The 14,879-nt window shown below is 43.3% G+C and overlaps 1 protein-coding gene and 1 long non-coding RNA gene across 7 annotated transcripts in view; one reads left to right on the top strand and one right to left on the bottom strand.

Annotated features, from left to right (window-relative positions):
* The window catches only part of LOC139551943 (uncharacterized), a 37,752-nt gene extending 32,965 nt beyond the window's left edge, over positions 1 to 4,787 (bottom strand). The window contains exons 1-2 of the long non-coding RNA XR_011670343.1: positions 4,705 to 4,787; positions 4,273 to 4,382 (exon numbers count right to left, since the gene is read on the bottom strand). This is a non-coding gene — a long non-coding RNA (uncharacterized lncRNA). The remainder of the gene's footprint in view (positions 1 to 4,272; positions 4,383 to 4,704) is intronic.
* Positions 4,788 to 4,917: 130 nt separating this feature from the next.
* LOC139551775 (ephrin-A5-like) overlaps positions 4,918 to 14,879 on the top strand; it is a 55,527-nt gene continuing 45,565 nt past the window's right edge. For 5 of the 6 annotated variants that reach the window (XR_011670320.1, XR_011670319.1, XR_011670318.1 and 2 more), the window contains exon 1: positions 4,918 to 6,030. Coding sequence is in view for 2 of the 6 variants with exons in the window: in XM_071363110.1 (XP_071219211.1) it covers positions 5,906 to 6,030 (125 nt within the window). In the remaining 4 variants the exon portion in view is untranslated. The remainder of the gene's footprint in view (positions 6,031 to 14,879) is intronic. The other variant, XM_071363111.1, reaches the window with a different exon arrangement.

Raw genomic sequence — 14,879 nt, 5'->3', positions numbered from 1 at the left:
AGCTAAGGACCCTGGGACTAAACACCTCCTTCTGCAACTGGATCCTGGACTTCCTGACGGTCTGCCCCCAGGTGGTAAGAATAGGCAACAACACATCTGCCACACTGATCCTCAACACGGGGTCCCCTCAGGGGTGCGGGATTAGCCCCTTCCTGTACCACCTGTTCACCCACGACTGCTTGGCCACGCACGTCTCCAACACCATCATTAAGTTTGCTGACGACACAACAGTGGTAGGCCTGATCACCGACAACAATGAGACAGCCTATAGGGAGGAGGTCAGAGACCTGGCAGTGTGGTGTCAGGACAACAACCTCTCCCTCAACGTGAGCAAGACAAAAGAGATGATCGTGGACTACAGGAAAAGGAGGGCCGAATACACCCCCATTCACATCGAAGGGGCTGTAGTGGAGCGGGTCGAGAGTTTGAAGTTCTTTGATGTCCACATCACCAACAAACTATCATGGTCCAAACACACCAAGACAGTCGTGAAGAGGGCACGTCAACACCTTTTCCCCCTCAGGAGACTGAAAAGATTTGGCATGGGTCCCCAGACCTTCAAAAAGTTATACAGCTGCACCATCGAAAGCATCCTGACTGGTTGCATCACAGACTGGTATGGCAATTCCTCGGCATCCGACCGCAAGGCGCTACAGAGGGTAGTGCGTATGGCCCAGTATATCACTGGGGCCAAACTTCCCCCCATCCGGGACCTACATACTAAGCAGTGTCAGAGGAAGGCCCAAACATTTTTCAAGGCTCCAGTCACCCAAGTCATAGACTGTTCTCTCTGCTATCGCACGGCAAGAGGTACCGGAGCGCCAAGTCTAGGTTTAAAAGGCTCCTTAACATCTTCTACCCTCAAGCCATAAGACTGCTGAACAATTAATCAAATGGCCAGCCGGACTATTTACACTTTGTTTTTACCCTGCTGCTACTCGCTGTTTATTATGTACGCATAGTCACTTTACCCTACCTACAGGTACAAATTACCTTGACTAACCTGTACCCCCGCACCTTGACTCGGTACCGGTACCCCCTGTATATAGCCTCGTTATTGTTATTTGATTGTGTTACTTTTTATTTACTTTTTTACTTTTTATTTATTTAGTTTATTTTTATTTATTTATTTAGTAAATATTTTCTTAACTCTATTTCTTGAACTGCATTGTTTGATTTTGTCTCTCTATCCATCTCTTTCTGAACTTATGTTACTCTACCACTTTTCGGCATCGCTCTTTTATTAGGAGCTATCCTTCACCTTAGCTCTGTTATAGTCTTGTATTAGCAGAGTGGCCAGCTGGAATGGGTCACAGTGGACTTTTAGACAGAGGAATGACGGGGAGAGACAGAGAAATAAACCGCTCCACCGAGGGAGAGATAAACATTTACTTTTCTATGAGGAGTTAGCATTAGCATGACATGCGGTCAAAGAGGATAGAGGGGGGAGAGAAAGAAAGGAAGAGAAAGACATTTCCATTCATCATTCAGTTTCTAGCATAGATCATAACAGCATCCTTTCTAATCACTCTCCAGGTGTTAGCCAGGCCAGAACAACCAGCAGTAAACCAAACTCAGGATAAAGCACCCCTATGCTGTGTCTCACATCTTCCATACCCACTAAATTGTGAACAGGTAGTTGACTCTCAGTGAATCCATAACCATTACAGTGGAGATTATCAGATGTGTAGGGGGAATCTGGTTTCACACACAGCTACAATGTGATTACTGCCTTATTATCCCTTGCTAACGGAATAGGACTCTAGGGGCATTATGAGTGTGTTATAACACAAACACAGTGACGGTTTGATGCCAATGGGTTATGAGAAATATGAATAACCCATAGGGAAAAAAAGGGAAAAACAAGCCATTTTCCCATCACTGCTTTTTGCGTGCAATTTCTTGTTCATTTGTGCACGGCAGATCCAATCTCCTCCTTCTCCTTCTGTATGTGTGTGATATGTAGCTCATATGTGGAGGCAGATAGAGATTATATTTCCTTATGTGTGACAGAGGCAGCCGCGCAAGGCCATGAGAAAGAGGGCACATTAGAATGCGGCGCTGTGTATCGCGCCGGCACACACTGCGGCTCTACTGACCCTAATTCATAATGACTCCATTGTCTCTCGTGACATGGATGTATATGGTGCATGAATGAAGTAGGACAGGCGCTTTAGCTGGGGAGATGGTGAGGTGATTAAGGCTCATGGATTAGTCTGCTTGGGTGAGAGACTGGGCCTGTTGGTGACCAGCTCACACACATCACACATAGCCAGATTGGCCACCCAAACAAACACAGTGTGAGACTGAGTTAAACACAACCAAAGGAACATATTACACTAATTGTCCTGTGTGATTATGCTAATGCTTTCTTTTCTACATACAAAACTAGGTTCTCAGATTTCATCAATATAATTGCCTTTTCTATGTGTATTTGTATGCAACGCAGGCTATTTGTTCTGCAAAAATATAGTGTTTACTGTATTACTAAGCAACAGATGTCTTCGGGATCTCAGCCTTGGAAAGTGTGTCGCTATGCGAAGAGCCAAGTTCAATTCCAAACCACTGGATGGTTGAACTTAATAAGGTACTCAGGAGTTGGCGACTGTTTTGAGCAAATGTTAGGGTTAGGAATGTTGAGATGTTCTGAATCTTGAATGATTCATGTTCTGGTTGAATATCCAGGGTTTAAGGTGAGGTTCCTCCGTGGTACTGTTATACTAGGGATTATCTTTGACGCACCAGACCCTCCTGTGTCTAGTACTGCCATCCTGTCTGCTCGATGGTATGTTAGCCTATACTTAAGTAATAATGCCCAAAAAGACAGTGTTTGGAGGATATATCCTCCAAAAACCATCTTCGAGGGCATTATCACTTTTAGACGGGTTAATGATTGACATATTTTCATTAAAAACGTTATTTTGATTAATTTATTCATACTATTTCATCCTTCCACAACATATAGTCCCGACACAAATCTAGGGTTGCTACCAAAGCCGGCTGGTCGTTCGTTCTATCGGTTCGGTTGCCGGAGATGCTACACAGTTGTTCAGTCTTTTTGTTCTGTATCTGTGGAAGCGACCTGGTCGTTCGTTCTAAATGTCTCATTGACATACTGGCTGGCAACGTTCTCACCCCTTGCTTGTTAGCTAGCCAACTACGGCCAATTTACAGTCAAGTCAAACCGTGCAGCCAGCATAACAACAGTAGCTGCATTTGCTTAAGCTGTTTTCTAGTGACATTTATTTGTATACATCCATAACAATGAGCTAATAAGGCGCGATTTCACTTGCCATTGAAAATGTGCTCTCTCGTCAGGACACTGTTGTTCAGAGGAGCTAGCCAACAACACAGCTAACACAATCACTTCAAACTGAAGCTGGAAAGACTGCAACCTAGCTGCACTTTATTTCATTTGACCTTTTTTAAATTGACATTTATTTGTATATATCCATAAAAATTATGCCAGCTGATTCGCGATTTCGACTGGCTGAGAAACGCTGCCTGTCTGTCTCGGTCCAATTCCCGGCACGCTCATTACTATGGGACAGCTGGAGATCTAATTTGAATATTGAAACAATGTTGCAAATGTAAGAGAGACAGACAGCAAGGTTTGTACAAATCTCTGCTGTTGAAAACTAAATGCAAGTCAAAAAGAAATCTGAGATAATGTCTAGATGCTTATATATTGCAGATCAAGTTTATAACTTACTGGGCTGTGCTGATGAGACAGTGGATTGCGCAGTCAGATGGAACAGAGTAAATAGGCATTTTAACGTCATAGATTTAGCCGGTGGTCATTTGTGGATTATAAATTGGGTGGGTCGAGCCCTGAATGCTGATTGGTTGACAGCAGTGGTATATCAGACCGTAAACCACGGGTATGACAAAGCATTCATTTTTACTGCTCTAATTACGTTGGTAACCAGTTTATAATATCAATAAGGCATCTCAGGGGTTTGTGGTATATGGCCATGATACCACGACTAAGGGCTGTGTCCAGGCACTCTGCGATGCGTTGTGCATAAGAACAGCCCTTAGCAGTGGTATATTGGCCATATACCCCCCCCCCCCCCCCGTGCCTTAGACCCACCCATTGTAAAATACACAATAAATACCTTAACAATTGGCCCTACTACATGCCTATGATGTTAATCCTAAAATAATCATATTGATTACAAATATAGAAAACATAACACATTACCTAATATTTAATCGAATTACTTTCTTTTAAAGCCTACCGGGAGCCTTCTAATAAGCGATTCTCCTTACCTCCACTGTGGGGCGCCAAGAAACATTGGAAGGCTACTGCGTAAAGCATGGTATGAGCAAAAACCGACACGGCGCATCAGTCTGTAGCCAAGCCTACAAGACAGCAAACCCTACAAGACAGGGTAGAACAGTTAGAAATTGCCTTTGCCCAATGTTTGAATGTTGAATACATTGACAAAAACTAGGAAATAATGCAGAGTGCCACATACATGTCACTTTATTCACATGTTTAACTGCTAAAGGTGTAGTAAATTAACAATTTGAGCTCAATGGATGATATAAAATACAGTAGCGGGCAATACGACTCAGTGGTTAGTTGCAGCATAAGTTTCCACAATGCTGTATAATAAAAAACATGGTTATTTCAAAACACTTGTATGTGTGGGTAAAGACAGCATCAACCTGCGTGAAAGGTGTAAACCTGTAACCGACCTGCGGAGCTGGTATCACATCTTTATCATCTCGTTTAGGGGCCATGGCCCTCGTGCCCAGTAGGTCTACTTTGTGAAATAAATTATCTGTCGCTTGAGGAAGCACTGAAGCAGATACACCTCCTCAGGAGGAGGGATGTTGTTTTTGTAAGCGAAACGCCCATCATTCAAAATGCAAACCAATGAGACTGTGCGTGAGCCTGAAACTGTACCCGCGCTGGCACAGTGGGGGATCATGCATAGCCGAGCGAGCGCTGCTCTGACATGGGTTGATTTCTTCATGCTGAACTACACGACTTTCCACCGCTCCTGCTTATATTTGCCTCGTTTCAAGCGACACTTAGAAGTATTTGTGTCCATGCTAAGGATTTTATTAACACATTTTTTGCCACGGCACATTTGAACGACTCCGGTTCAAGGAAAGAGCTGCTCCTAGTTCTTCAGCGGCTCTTCAGCCGTGACAATACAGCGACAGCGACAGCGCCGAAGACACGGACACAGATCCGAGCGAGTACAGCGTCAAGGAAGATTTGGCACTGTCTGTAGCCGGCTGGTTCTGTGGAGTTAATTATTATTCAAATGTTATAGAAACATTTCATAGCATATTCATGCATGGACCACGCTGTTATTAACTTGAAAATCAACAATTCAACGCTGCGTAGGCCTATAGTTACAGAAACTATTGGTGCCCAAAGAAGAGTTGATCCGAGAGAATAATTATTCATTTGTGTAGGCTGCTGTAGACCGACTGCAGGAGAAAACTATTATAAAGCTAAAAATTCATGTTTATAATAGCTGTGACATCCCACATCTTCTGCGATTGAAGAGGATGCGCTTGTTGCTATGAATACACGACAAGAACATTGACTGAAATAGTATGTCTTTTAAACGGATCATCAACTAATTAATAATCAAGACATTTACCCACCAATTGCAATACTTTTGTATTCCACAAAATGGCAGTGCTTTTTTTTAATGAATGAAAAAACTTTTTACAAATATCAATTCAAGCCTCAGCACAATAACTGCCTTGTGTAATAATCCAATCAATGCGTTATACTCGAGCAGTCAACTAAGACATAAGGCAATTATAATTTAAAAGCCTTCAGATGTGAATCTAATTTCACTCTGTTAATTTGAAGAATTCTACCGCGCCAGACGCTGCATCGAGAGGGACCTTGACGTGTCCAAGTTCGGGAGCCATGCCGCAGGTGGAAATGATCCTATGCGTTTCGCTGGTGTTATGGACGTGTGTCTACGGCCAAGAGCCGGCCTCCAAGGTGGTGTCCGACCGCTATGCGGTCTACTGGAACCGGACCAACCCCAGGTGAGTCTCGTGCGTAACCGCAATGTGTGTCAGGGATGGGCCACGGTCACAAACTTCATGCGGGATCAACTTCATTGATGACATTGGTTGGAGGTGGATGGCCCGTAGACCATATGATATTTGTTACAATGTGAATTTGAAATATTCTGCCCTACTATGCTGACCATGATTCATTGAACCAATAGTCACTTGTTTATAGCCTAAATATACATTTTATTGATGCACTTCGGCAATCATTTACAAAGACGAACGTGTATGTTGCGTGACATATATCTTATCTACCTCTCATCAATAAGTTTGTTATATCCTATACTGTAAATACACCAGAATGATTATGAATATTATCCTGGTTCTGCTGGATGCGTCCACAGATCTGTTGCCGCGAAAGGCTTTCATTTTAGGTAGGCTTATAATTGAACTAATGGGAAATGATGTGGCTTATCTCTCGAGTGAGGGAAATCGGGTGTTAGTTTGATCATTTAAAATATTCTGTGTGTGAGTCGGATTCTTAACACGTTCACTTTTACTGATTCGGCAGTAGGAAAATTATTCTGTAGCAGCAGTAGCTATTGATTTCTGTTAGAATTGGCTACGAATGTATCCAAGTGTCTGTTCAACACATCTAAAATGTTGCCTTGAATAAGATTCAATATTATCTGCCAGTTTTATTTGAAAAAATGATAAGGCGTTTACATATGACGCACAACAAAATCCCACAACACTTGTGCCTGCTTATAACATGTTAAAGCCCTTCCTTATGGTTGTACAATAAAATACAAGAAATATTCAGTTAGGTTTCCACCTGCCGTTTGTATTTTATTGTAATTGGTCAAAGTTGCCAATTAGTGTGGTCACAAGGGTAAAGCAATGGCTGTAATTACCCACTGTAATGGAATGGTCAGATGTGACTGCTATTTGACAGAGATGCTAATTGTGCAATACTATTCTCAAGTAGCCTACAGCGTTGAGTTGACTCCCCAGGTGACTAACTGTTATTCACACTGGATGGCTTGATTCTCAGAAAATAGTTTGTAGTATGAGTGTACCACTTCGTGTCATGCATAACATATCACCTTTGTACCTTATCAGGTTTTTCCTGACATTTACAGTTTCGGAATGACTCCTCAACATTTATGCTTAGGGAGAAGAAACTGGTCCGTTGGGGTGATTTGCTTTGCACGGAATCAACAGATGATGCTGTACTTGTTTGTCTTTTTGTGGTAACCCTGAGGCAAAGTGTGTGCAATGAGCTAGTTAGGAGAAGAAAGAGAACGGTTGAGATATTAACGCAAATATGGTGGCATCAAAGGCAAGGCTCTCTGCCTCTTTTCCTGGAACATATAACATCTTTGATGCACTCCCATAGTGTCATCAGCTCATTCCAACAGCTCCTGCCTAAAAAAATATATATTTCCAGCTTCCCAAGTCCTGCTCCTCCAAAGCCAAGCCCCCCGTCCCGGCTCCCCTGCCCCCCAACCACATGCTGGGGCAGACAATGAGGGTAACACAGAGAGGTATTTCAGCAGTGCCCAGGCCCAGTGTGGTGCATGCTCCTGTGAGAGACACACACATGCTGAGGTCACACACTCTGTGGTAACCAAGCAGGCCCTGGGTTAACCATCACAGAGCAGCACAGAGGGGACTGTAGTCAGGGTTAAGCCCGGGGCAGAGCCTGCCTCTTCTCTGAGGCTCTGCGACGGCCATGCAACGGCACCCTGCCTGGGTTTTGTCTGAGGAGAATAGGGCTCCTCGAGTAAATAAATGACTAACTCTAAATTGACTCTCTTTTTCTCATTCAGGGGCCTAATCCAAACCCAACCCACTGTATAATGTAACCATGCACCATGCTAAGACTCAGGGGCCCCTGGCCCTGCCGTTTAATATAACCATGCTCTGTGTTAGACCTTGGACCCATGGCCCCTGCTGGGTAATGTAACTATACTCGGCCATCAGAGCCCGAAGCCTGCTGGGGTATAGTCACAACTTCCAGATGAGGCTTTTTTCCTGACCACAGTAGAAAAGCGGCACCCAACGCAGCAGCCCTGCAGTCCTGCAGTCCATACTCAGCCATTCATGAAATCCCTTACAGGGACTCTGAAATTGAAATGGGAAGTGACTCGTGAAAAATGTAAATGGTGAAGACATTTTCTATTGTTTAAAACTCATGTAGGTTGATGGTGTCATGTTTGTTGCGCACTTAATAAATGTTGCTCCTATTTCCCTCCCAATATCTCTCAAGAAAAACCTCTCAGCATTCTGACGCACTTTGTTGATACACTCCAACAGTGGGAATCAAAAGCAGTGGAACAGTAGTGTAACTATGATAAGGATTCAGTCATGCTCGGAGGTACAAATGCCTCAATCAGTGACAGTGAGGCGCTCAAGTCATTATAATCGCCTTAATTAAAAGAAAATGAAGTGCTTGTTGAGGAGACATAACATTTCTGAGCTACAATGGATATAGGGTCGTTCCATTTGATTTCAATCCGCTTTTGACCGCATCCCTTTTGATTTGAATGAAACTTTCAATACTTGCCCATGGTAAAAGTTGTAAGAAAGTGACTTTTTGGAGACACAGATTCTCAAAGTTGACAGGTTTTGCGTACCCCACCATGCCATAAGACATCACTGGAAAATATTGAAGGTTCAGTTTAAAACAATTTAACAGCTTACAAACAGGGTTGTCAAAAAATGTAATCATTTGTTGAATTAAAAATAAATCAATAATTATTATTACTTTTTTGACATTTAATGTCAATGATCTAAAAACGTGTCAACTCCGATTATTTACATATTCACATATGTTGTACCTTAAAACCTAATTTGCATAATCTGAAGTGCATGCATTGTGCCCGCCATCAGTTGAGACTCATACTCTTGAATACAGGGCGGGTGTCATTTCAATCATAGAAATATAATTCATAGAATGGACCTATCCCTTCTAACCACTGATGGTGGGCACAGCACAAATACCTCAGATTATGTAAAATAGGGTCTAAACTACATGTGCGGAAATGAAAAAAATCGTTGTTGCCCGCGGTTTCAGATAATTGACGTTTAAGGCTAAAAAAGTAAAAAAATATATATAATCACAAAATTATGGAATAGTTTGACAACTGTTTTTGTGAGCGTTTAAATGCTATCAAACTCAACCGTTTATCTTTTCCAGTGATTAAGATATGGATGTCTCATGGTATGGTGGGGTATGAAAAATGGGTCAACTTTGGGCACCTATATCTCCTGAATATTTTGGCATTCAGGTCCAAAAAGTAACTTTCTGACCACTTCTACCATGGTCAAATATGTATGGAAAGTTTCATTCAAATAAAAAGGGGTGCAGTCAAAAAGTGATTGAAATAAAATGGAATGACCCTATATTATAATGAGTCAGAGTGTTTTGTTTGACTTGTTCGTGACAAATTTTAAGAGAGCATCATTTTTAAGTGCCCGTCTTATAAGAATGTGCTATATTGGTAGTAATTAGCTATAGAAATTGCTCGGCCACAAAATAAAATGTCTTGTAAAGATTGGAGGAGAAGGGCTGTGGTATCTTTGGATGGCTGTTGGTTAACATACATGCGTGAATGATTGTGTAAACACGGTGGAGGGGCTAGTCATGCATTTTCTTCAGTAATACTGTGTTAACACATGTGTAATTAAAAACACAATTTGTAAGTAAAGTTAACGATTAGATTATTGCCCATTGATGAGTTAGCATTAGAGAAATCCCCACCGGACTGTATTTAGTTTGATAGTTGCTTAATTAAAAGCGTCAGGCTCCATATGGGACACATGCAACCATTGCTGTGGCAAGGTGTTTATTTGTTGCTAATAGGTGGGATCAGTGGAGAATCAGGGCTGAGTTCCGTCCCTAATCTTCCTGCTGTTTGTGTCACCGATGCCATGGAAACTGATACTCTTCCTCATCAAAGAGGCTCATTGGGTGGGACTAACGACCTGACAGCTGGGGAGAGGGATTTCAGCATTCTACAAGAGCACTGTCACCCTAGGGACTGCAGTTTAAGCTTCGTTAATGCCCCTCAAATCTTTCTACAACAGATGTGACATATTTATCGAAGACAATCAAACTACTTTTTCGTCTGTCTTGCGGCCCACTACTTTGGTATACTATGATTTGGTTCTGCAGTCCATGTGAGGACACCTTAGAAATGTGAAAATGACTCAGTGGCTTCTCTTTCCACCTTATAACATCCTTGCCCTTACAGATACAGATAGTTCTCCTCTCAGCGAAATGACCTTGGCTGTTTGCTTTCTCTGTTCTGGCAACATTTTTAATCTCCACTTAAGAAACAATACACCACTTTCCAGTTTGTGACAAGTTGATGTTGTGATAGTTTCCCAGTGGCATTGTGAGTTGCTCCGTTTGCATTTTTCAGTGTTTACCTTTGTTTTCCCCCTCAGCCTTTTCCCGGCTCCCTGCTGCTGGGTTCCGCTTGGATACAAAACGGAAACAAAAAGCAGCCACGTCCAAATATTGACTGGGTCTCAGGACCGCAACCCTCTCCCAGCCCCAGCCCAGACCGCGTGAAAGGACACTATTGTTCCTATCGTACTCAGCGGCCCCATAGCCGTCTTTAAACTATGCATGCTCTTAAAGCGAGATAGGCATATAGGGAGAGTTGGAGGAGAGGGGAGTGGGAGAGTAGAGTTGTGGCAGGCTCTTGTGAGGGTGAGTACGTAAGGAGGCGAAGGGGAAGGGGCACACAACGGGAGCGAGACACAGTCACAGAGGTAACAGAAGCTCCCGGAGATGGGACACAGGGTTACCCGGGGAAATAGTGGCCATGCCATGGGCCCCCTGCATGAGGTCAAAACCTGTATTTCCACACCCGCCCTTAATTAGCCTGTGGATGGAGCCGCATGTGTTGCAGCCATCTTCTCAGGGAACTCTTGGCGTCAGAGAGTGAGGTGATTTGTCCTGGCCCTCTCTGAAGGGGATAATAGTCCTGTGGAGAAAGCAGCCTGTCCCACTGCTCTGTGACCCTGCACACAGAGAAAGGTGGCTTGGCCCTGTCATTCTCTTCAAACTAACAAGGCTGCCACTGCTTGACTAACAGGGACTAAAAAGAGGAGGGTGTTTTAAGTGGGTGTCTTGTTGGTGAACATTTATTGTGTTAACTGTGTGTAAGTAGGGATTTCTCTGTTACCTTACAGGAATACTCAATATTCAGAGCACCACACAATTAATCCCTTTTTGGATAGAAAGCCTTTGCCATGCTGTTTCTGTTCAACTTTGTGCAGATCACATTCTCAGCAACTTCCGTAAACTTGTTTTCAGTCAATTTTCCGATCGGTGGTATAGCTCGGCAAGTCGGCATCTGTCATTTAATATGCGCGGGCCAGTCAGTGGATTAGAGCCAACCCTCCAGCCCCTAATCTCCAAGTCTCACTTCAGCGCTCCCAAGGTTCATTTTTCTGCTGTTTCTTAAGGTTTAAGTCTCGGCGGGGCTTTTTGTGTGCTGTTTAAATGTGAGTGGTGAAATGGCGTCCACTGTGTCTTTGTAGGCACCAGTGAGGGTATTAGCAGAGAGGCTCTAAGGGGCTTAAGAGGTCAGCCTCCCTTTGTGTGGAGACACAAAGCACTTCCTGTGGGACCCTTCACCCCGCTCTGTTCTTCCCCCAGAAAGCCAGGGCCTGCCTGACCATTCACATTAATCAGGCACAGCCCCTAATGACTGCAGTAAAGCCTCTGGAACTGCCGCTTGAAGGCCCTAAAGAGTCCCTAAAGCCTCCTGACAGACAGTGTAGTGGTGTGCTGGGAAGGCTTCTGTATTGACGGCCTCTATGCAGTAGTGTGGTGAGTGGCTATCTGAGCTTCCTTTTACAGTACGCTTTTACAGTACGCTTTAGCAGAACAAGCCCACAATGAAAGAGGACTATGTACAGTAGGCCAAGGCCAAGGTAATGAAAATGGACTCCACAAACAGAATCCCACCAAGAAAGTGTAGGGTCTGAACACTTTTTACTGCGGTGAGCTACAGTAACGTTGTGTTATCTACTGCATGCCCCCTACTGCAGAACGTTCTCTGAGGAAAGGAAATTAAGGATTCATTTTGCACTGCAGACTTTAAACGGATCAAGTAAATGGAGAAAACAAATTGTCTCAGTGCAAATCAGGGGAAAGATGGGCAGAGAGAGAGAAAAAGGCAGAAAGAGAATTGGAATGATCTCCTTTCCCTCTGTCGACCATAGCAGAGCTCTCTGCAGCTGGAGTGCTAGAGCAAGGGTGTCAAACTCATTTTGCCCAGGGCTGCGTTCGGTCTTCAATGTGTTATATTTCCTCACCGTCAAAAATATGTATAAAAAATGGTCCTCTATTCATCGTTTTTGGAACTTTTGATGCTCCCTGACTGTCTTTCATTCTGGTGATTATTAGCGAACTGGCAATAACTGTATGGAACTGTATGTATGTAGATCCATTATCACTTCTAATGGACCTACATTTTATACTACCTCGTGGGCTCGATCTGGCCCGTATGTTTGACACCCCTGGCCTAAAGCCTGGTTATTTACAGAGGATTGGCTCGTCCTCTGTCTTTAGTAATTAGTCATGATTGCTGTTAGTAGTGCTCAGTCTGAGATAGCTCCAGAAGGGTGTGGTCATGACAGTTTGGCTGTTTTAGTGTTGTTAACTGGAATTCCACCAGTGCTACTCTCTGGTCTATGGCACACAGACCTGGCATGCTTGTGGCTCCCACCAGGCACATTGGCACAGGGAGCTGTGTTTTACAGACCTTAGTATATACTATTCCAAATGAATCCAAATTGGCCGGAAAGTATGCACGATATAAAACAAATGTGATTACAGGCAAAGCATCCGTGTAATGCTTCTGGAACTTTATTTGGGTCAATGTGGCTTTTTAAATTAAAGAAAAAGCAAATATCCCTCTCCAAGAGGCAACGTTTCTTCGTTTCATTGGTGACTAACTTTCAAGGTCTTGTTTTTTTTTTTTTTTTTTTTTGAGGGGGTGGGGAGATTAAGACATTTTGCTTCTACCGAATTTCTTCTGTGATTGCATCAGACTTACAGACAAGCAGGGTAGATGAAGTGTGTAGTATTATTTTTTCACCCCATTGTATTTGCTGTTTAGATCATATTGAATTACTGATACACTCTGAAAACGAAATTGGCCTACATTTTTTAATGGTTGAATGTACTGTGCTCCTCTCTAATTAATTTGGTTCAAGTGAAGTAAATATTACTTTTGTCTGATGAAACTTTGTTTTATCTGATGAAAGCTCATTATTTTTCATAGCATGTTAAGAGAAGTCTTGTATTTTGGGTTAGCTTAGTGTATGCAATGATCTTTGGCATAGTTGTGGCATTTCAGGCACCCGTGGACAGATTAGGTAAAGGGCATTGATAATGTGATTTCTGAGTCAATAAAAAAAAGTGACATTTAGATATCTGGGAAGAACAGTGTTCTTTTCATGAACTTGATGTGACTTTGCAGGACCTTTAGTGTGGCTTTCTGGCCCATGGAGACAGAGTATTTCCTCCTGTTGGCTTTGAGCATGCTCAGTGCTTTGGAACCCATTAAATATTAAAAAGCTGTTTGCGATCTCACAGTAGAGCCTGGACAGCAAACCTTCACACGCAACCAGAAGAAATCCAGGTCAGGACCACCATGACTTTAATGCAGGGGTCGACATTTTGTCTCACTCCATAATACATACATGTTTTCTCACCCACCCCATGTTTCTTTGATGTTAAGAGACTTCGATGAAATCATTTGAGTTTATCATCACCCCAAGTTTAGCACTGTTGATTGAAATCTCAGACTGCTAGGATTTGTTCTGTCTTCGTAGGTGTCTCTCTCTCCTCTTTGCCTGACTCCCAGCTGTGTCTTGTGACAGGGAGGGAAGCAAAGACCGCCATTTCCCTCCAAATTCGACTCCATTTTCTTTTCAAGAAATAAAGTCGGTTGAGAATCCTGGGAGCCTTACTGAACAGGCTCCGCCCCTTGTTTAATTCAACATGAAGATCCTTAGGAGACAACAAACAGCTTTAGATATGATTAACCCAAAAAAAATTGATTGCGATTTTAATGCATTTCTCCAAAAACATGTACAACGTTAGTTTAGAGTGAAAACAATGGTAGAAGCAACATAGTCATGGCTTGGCTGTGTTTGTGTCATAGCCATGTTGCGTTTGTGCCCTAGCTTAGCATAGCTGTATCTGTGCCGTGGTTGCCGGTGCCCTAGCTGAGCTGGCGGCCTGGCACCCGTATCACTCTTCACGGCAACACAGTGGGAACAAGCAGGCAGATGCTCGCAGGGCCCGGGCTTATGATCTCCCTTTATGTCTTGGCTCCGCCAGGTCCCTCAGTTATTCTAGTGCATAATTGATGGCGGAGTTAGAATAGCAGAAGTAATGCGATGAGAGGGTGCAGCCAGGCAGAGCGGGGGATCGCGTGCGTGCGGCTGCAAACATTGGAGGGGACGACGAGAGGACATCTGGAGTAACAGGTCCCCGTCCTCTGGTGTGTGGAGTTCGACACAGAATGTCACCCTCCCAGCCAATCACAGCTCAACATCTTCCCACCAATAAGACGTCTTCGCCGAAGCAGAATACTACGTTCCCCGTGAATCAGACAACCGACCGCAGTTAGCAGTCTGTAGTCTGCAGATGACGTGCTACGTTTTTCATAGGTTTTATTAGCCCTTTCTCATATTAAATTAAACTGAAATAGAGAATGAGTAGCATTACGCTTTTACATTACATTGATTATAATTGAAGTAATTTGGCATTTTACTGGTCATGTGAATGAGCCTGGATTGTGGTGTTTATGGGTACATTGCGTCACAAGGCATTGTCTCCACCATCT

The sequence above is a fragment of the Salvelinus alpinus genome, chromosome 24 (genome assembly GCF_045679555.1).
Source record: "Salvelinus alpinus chromosome 24, SLU_Salpinus.1, whole genome shotgun sequence".
NCBI lineage: Eukaryota > Metazoa > Chordata > Actinopteri > Salmoniformes > Salmonidae > Salvelinus > Salvelinus alpinus.
The sequence above is the reverse complement of the archived record's forward strand: the minus strand, read 5'-3'. Positions and strand labels throughout refer to the sequence as shown.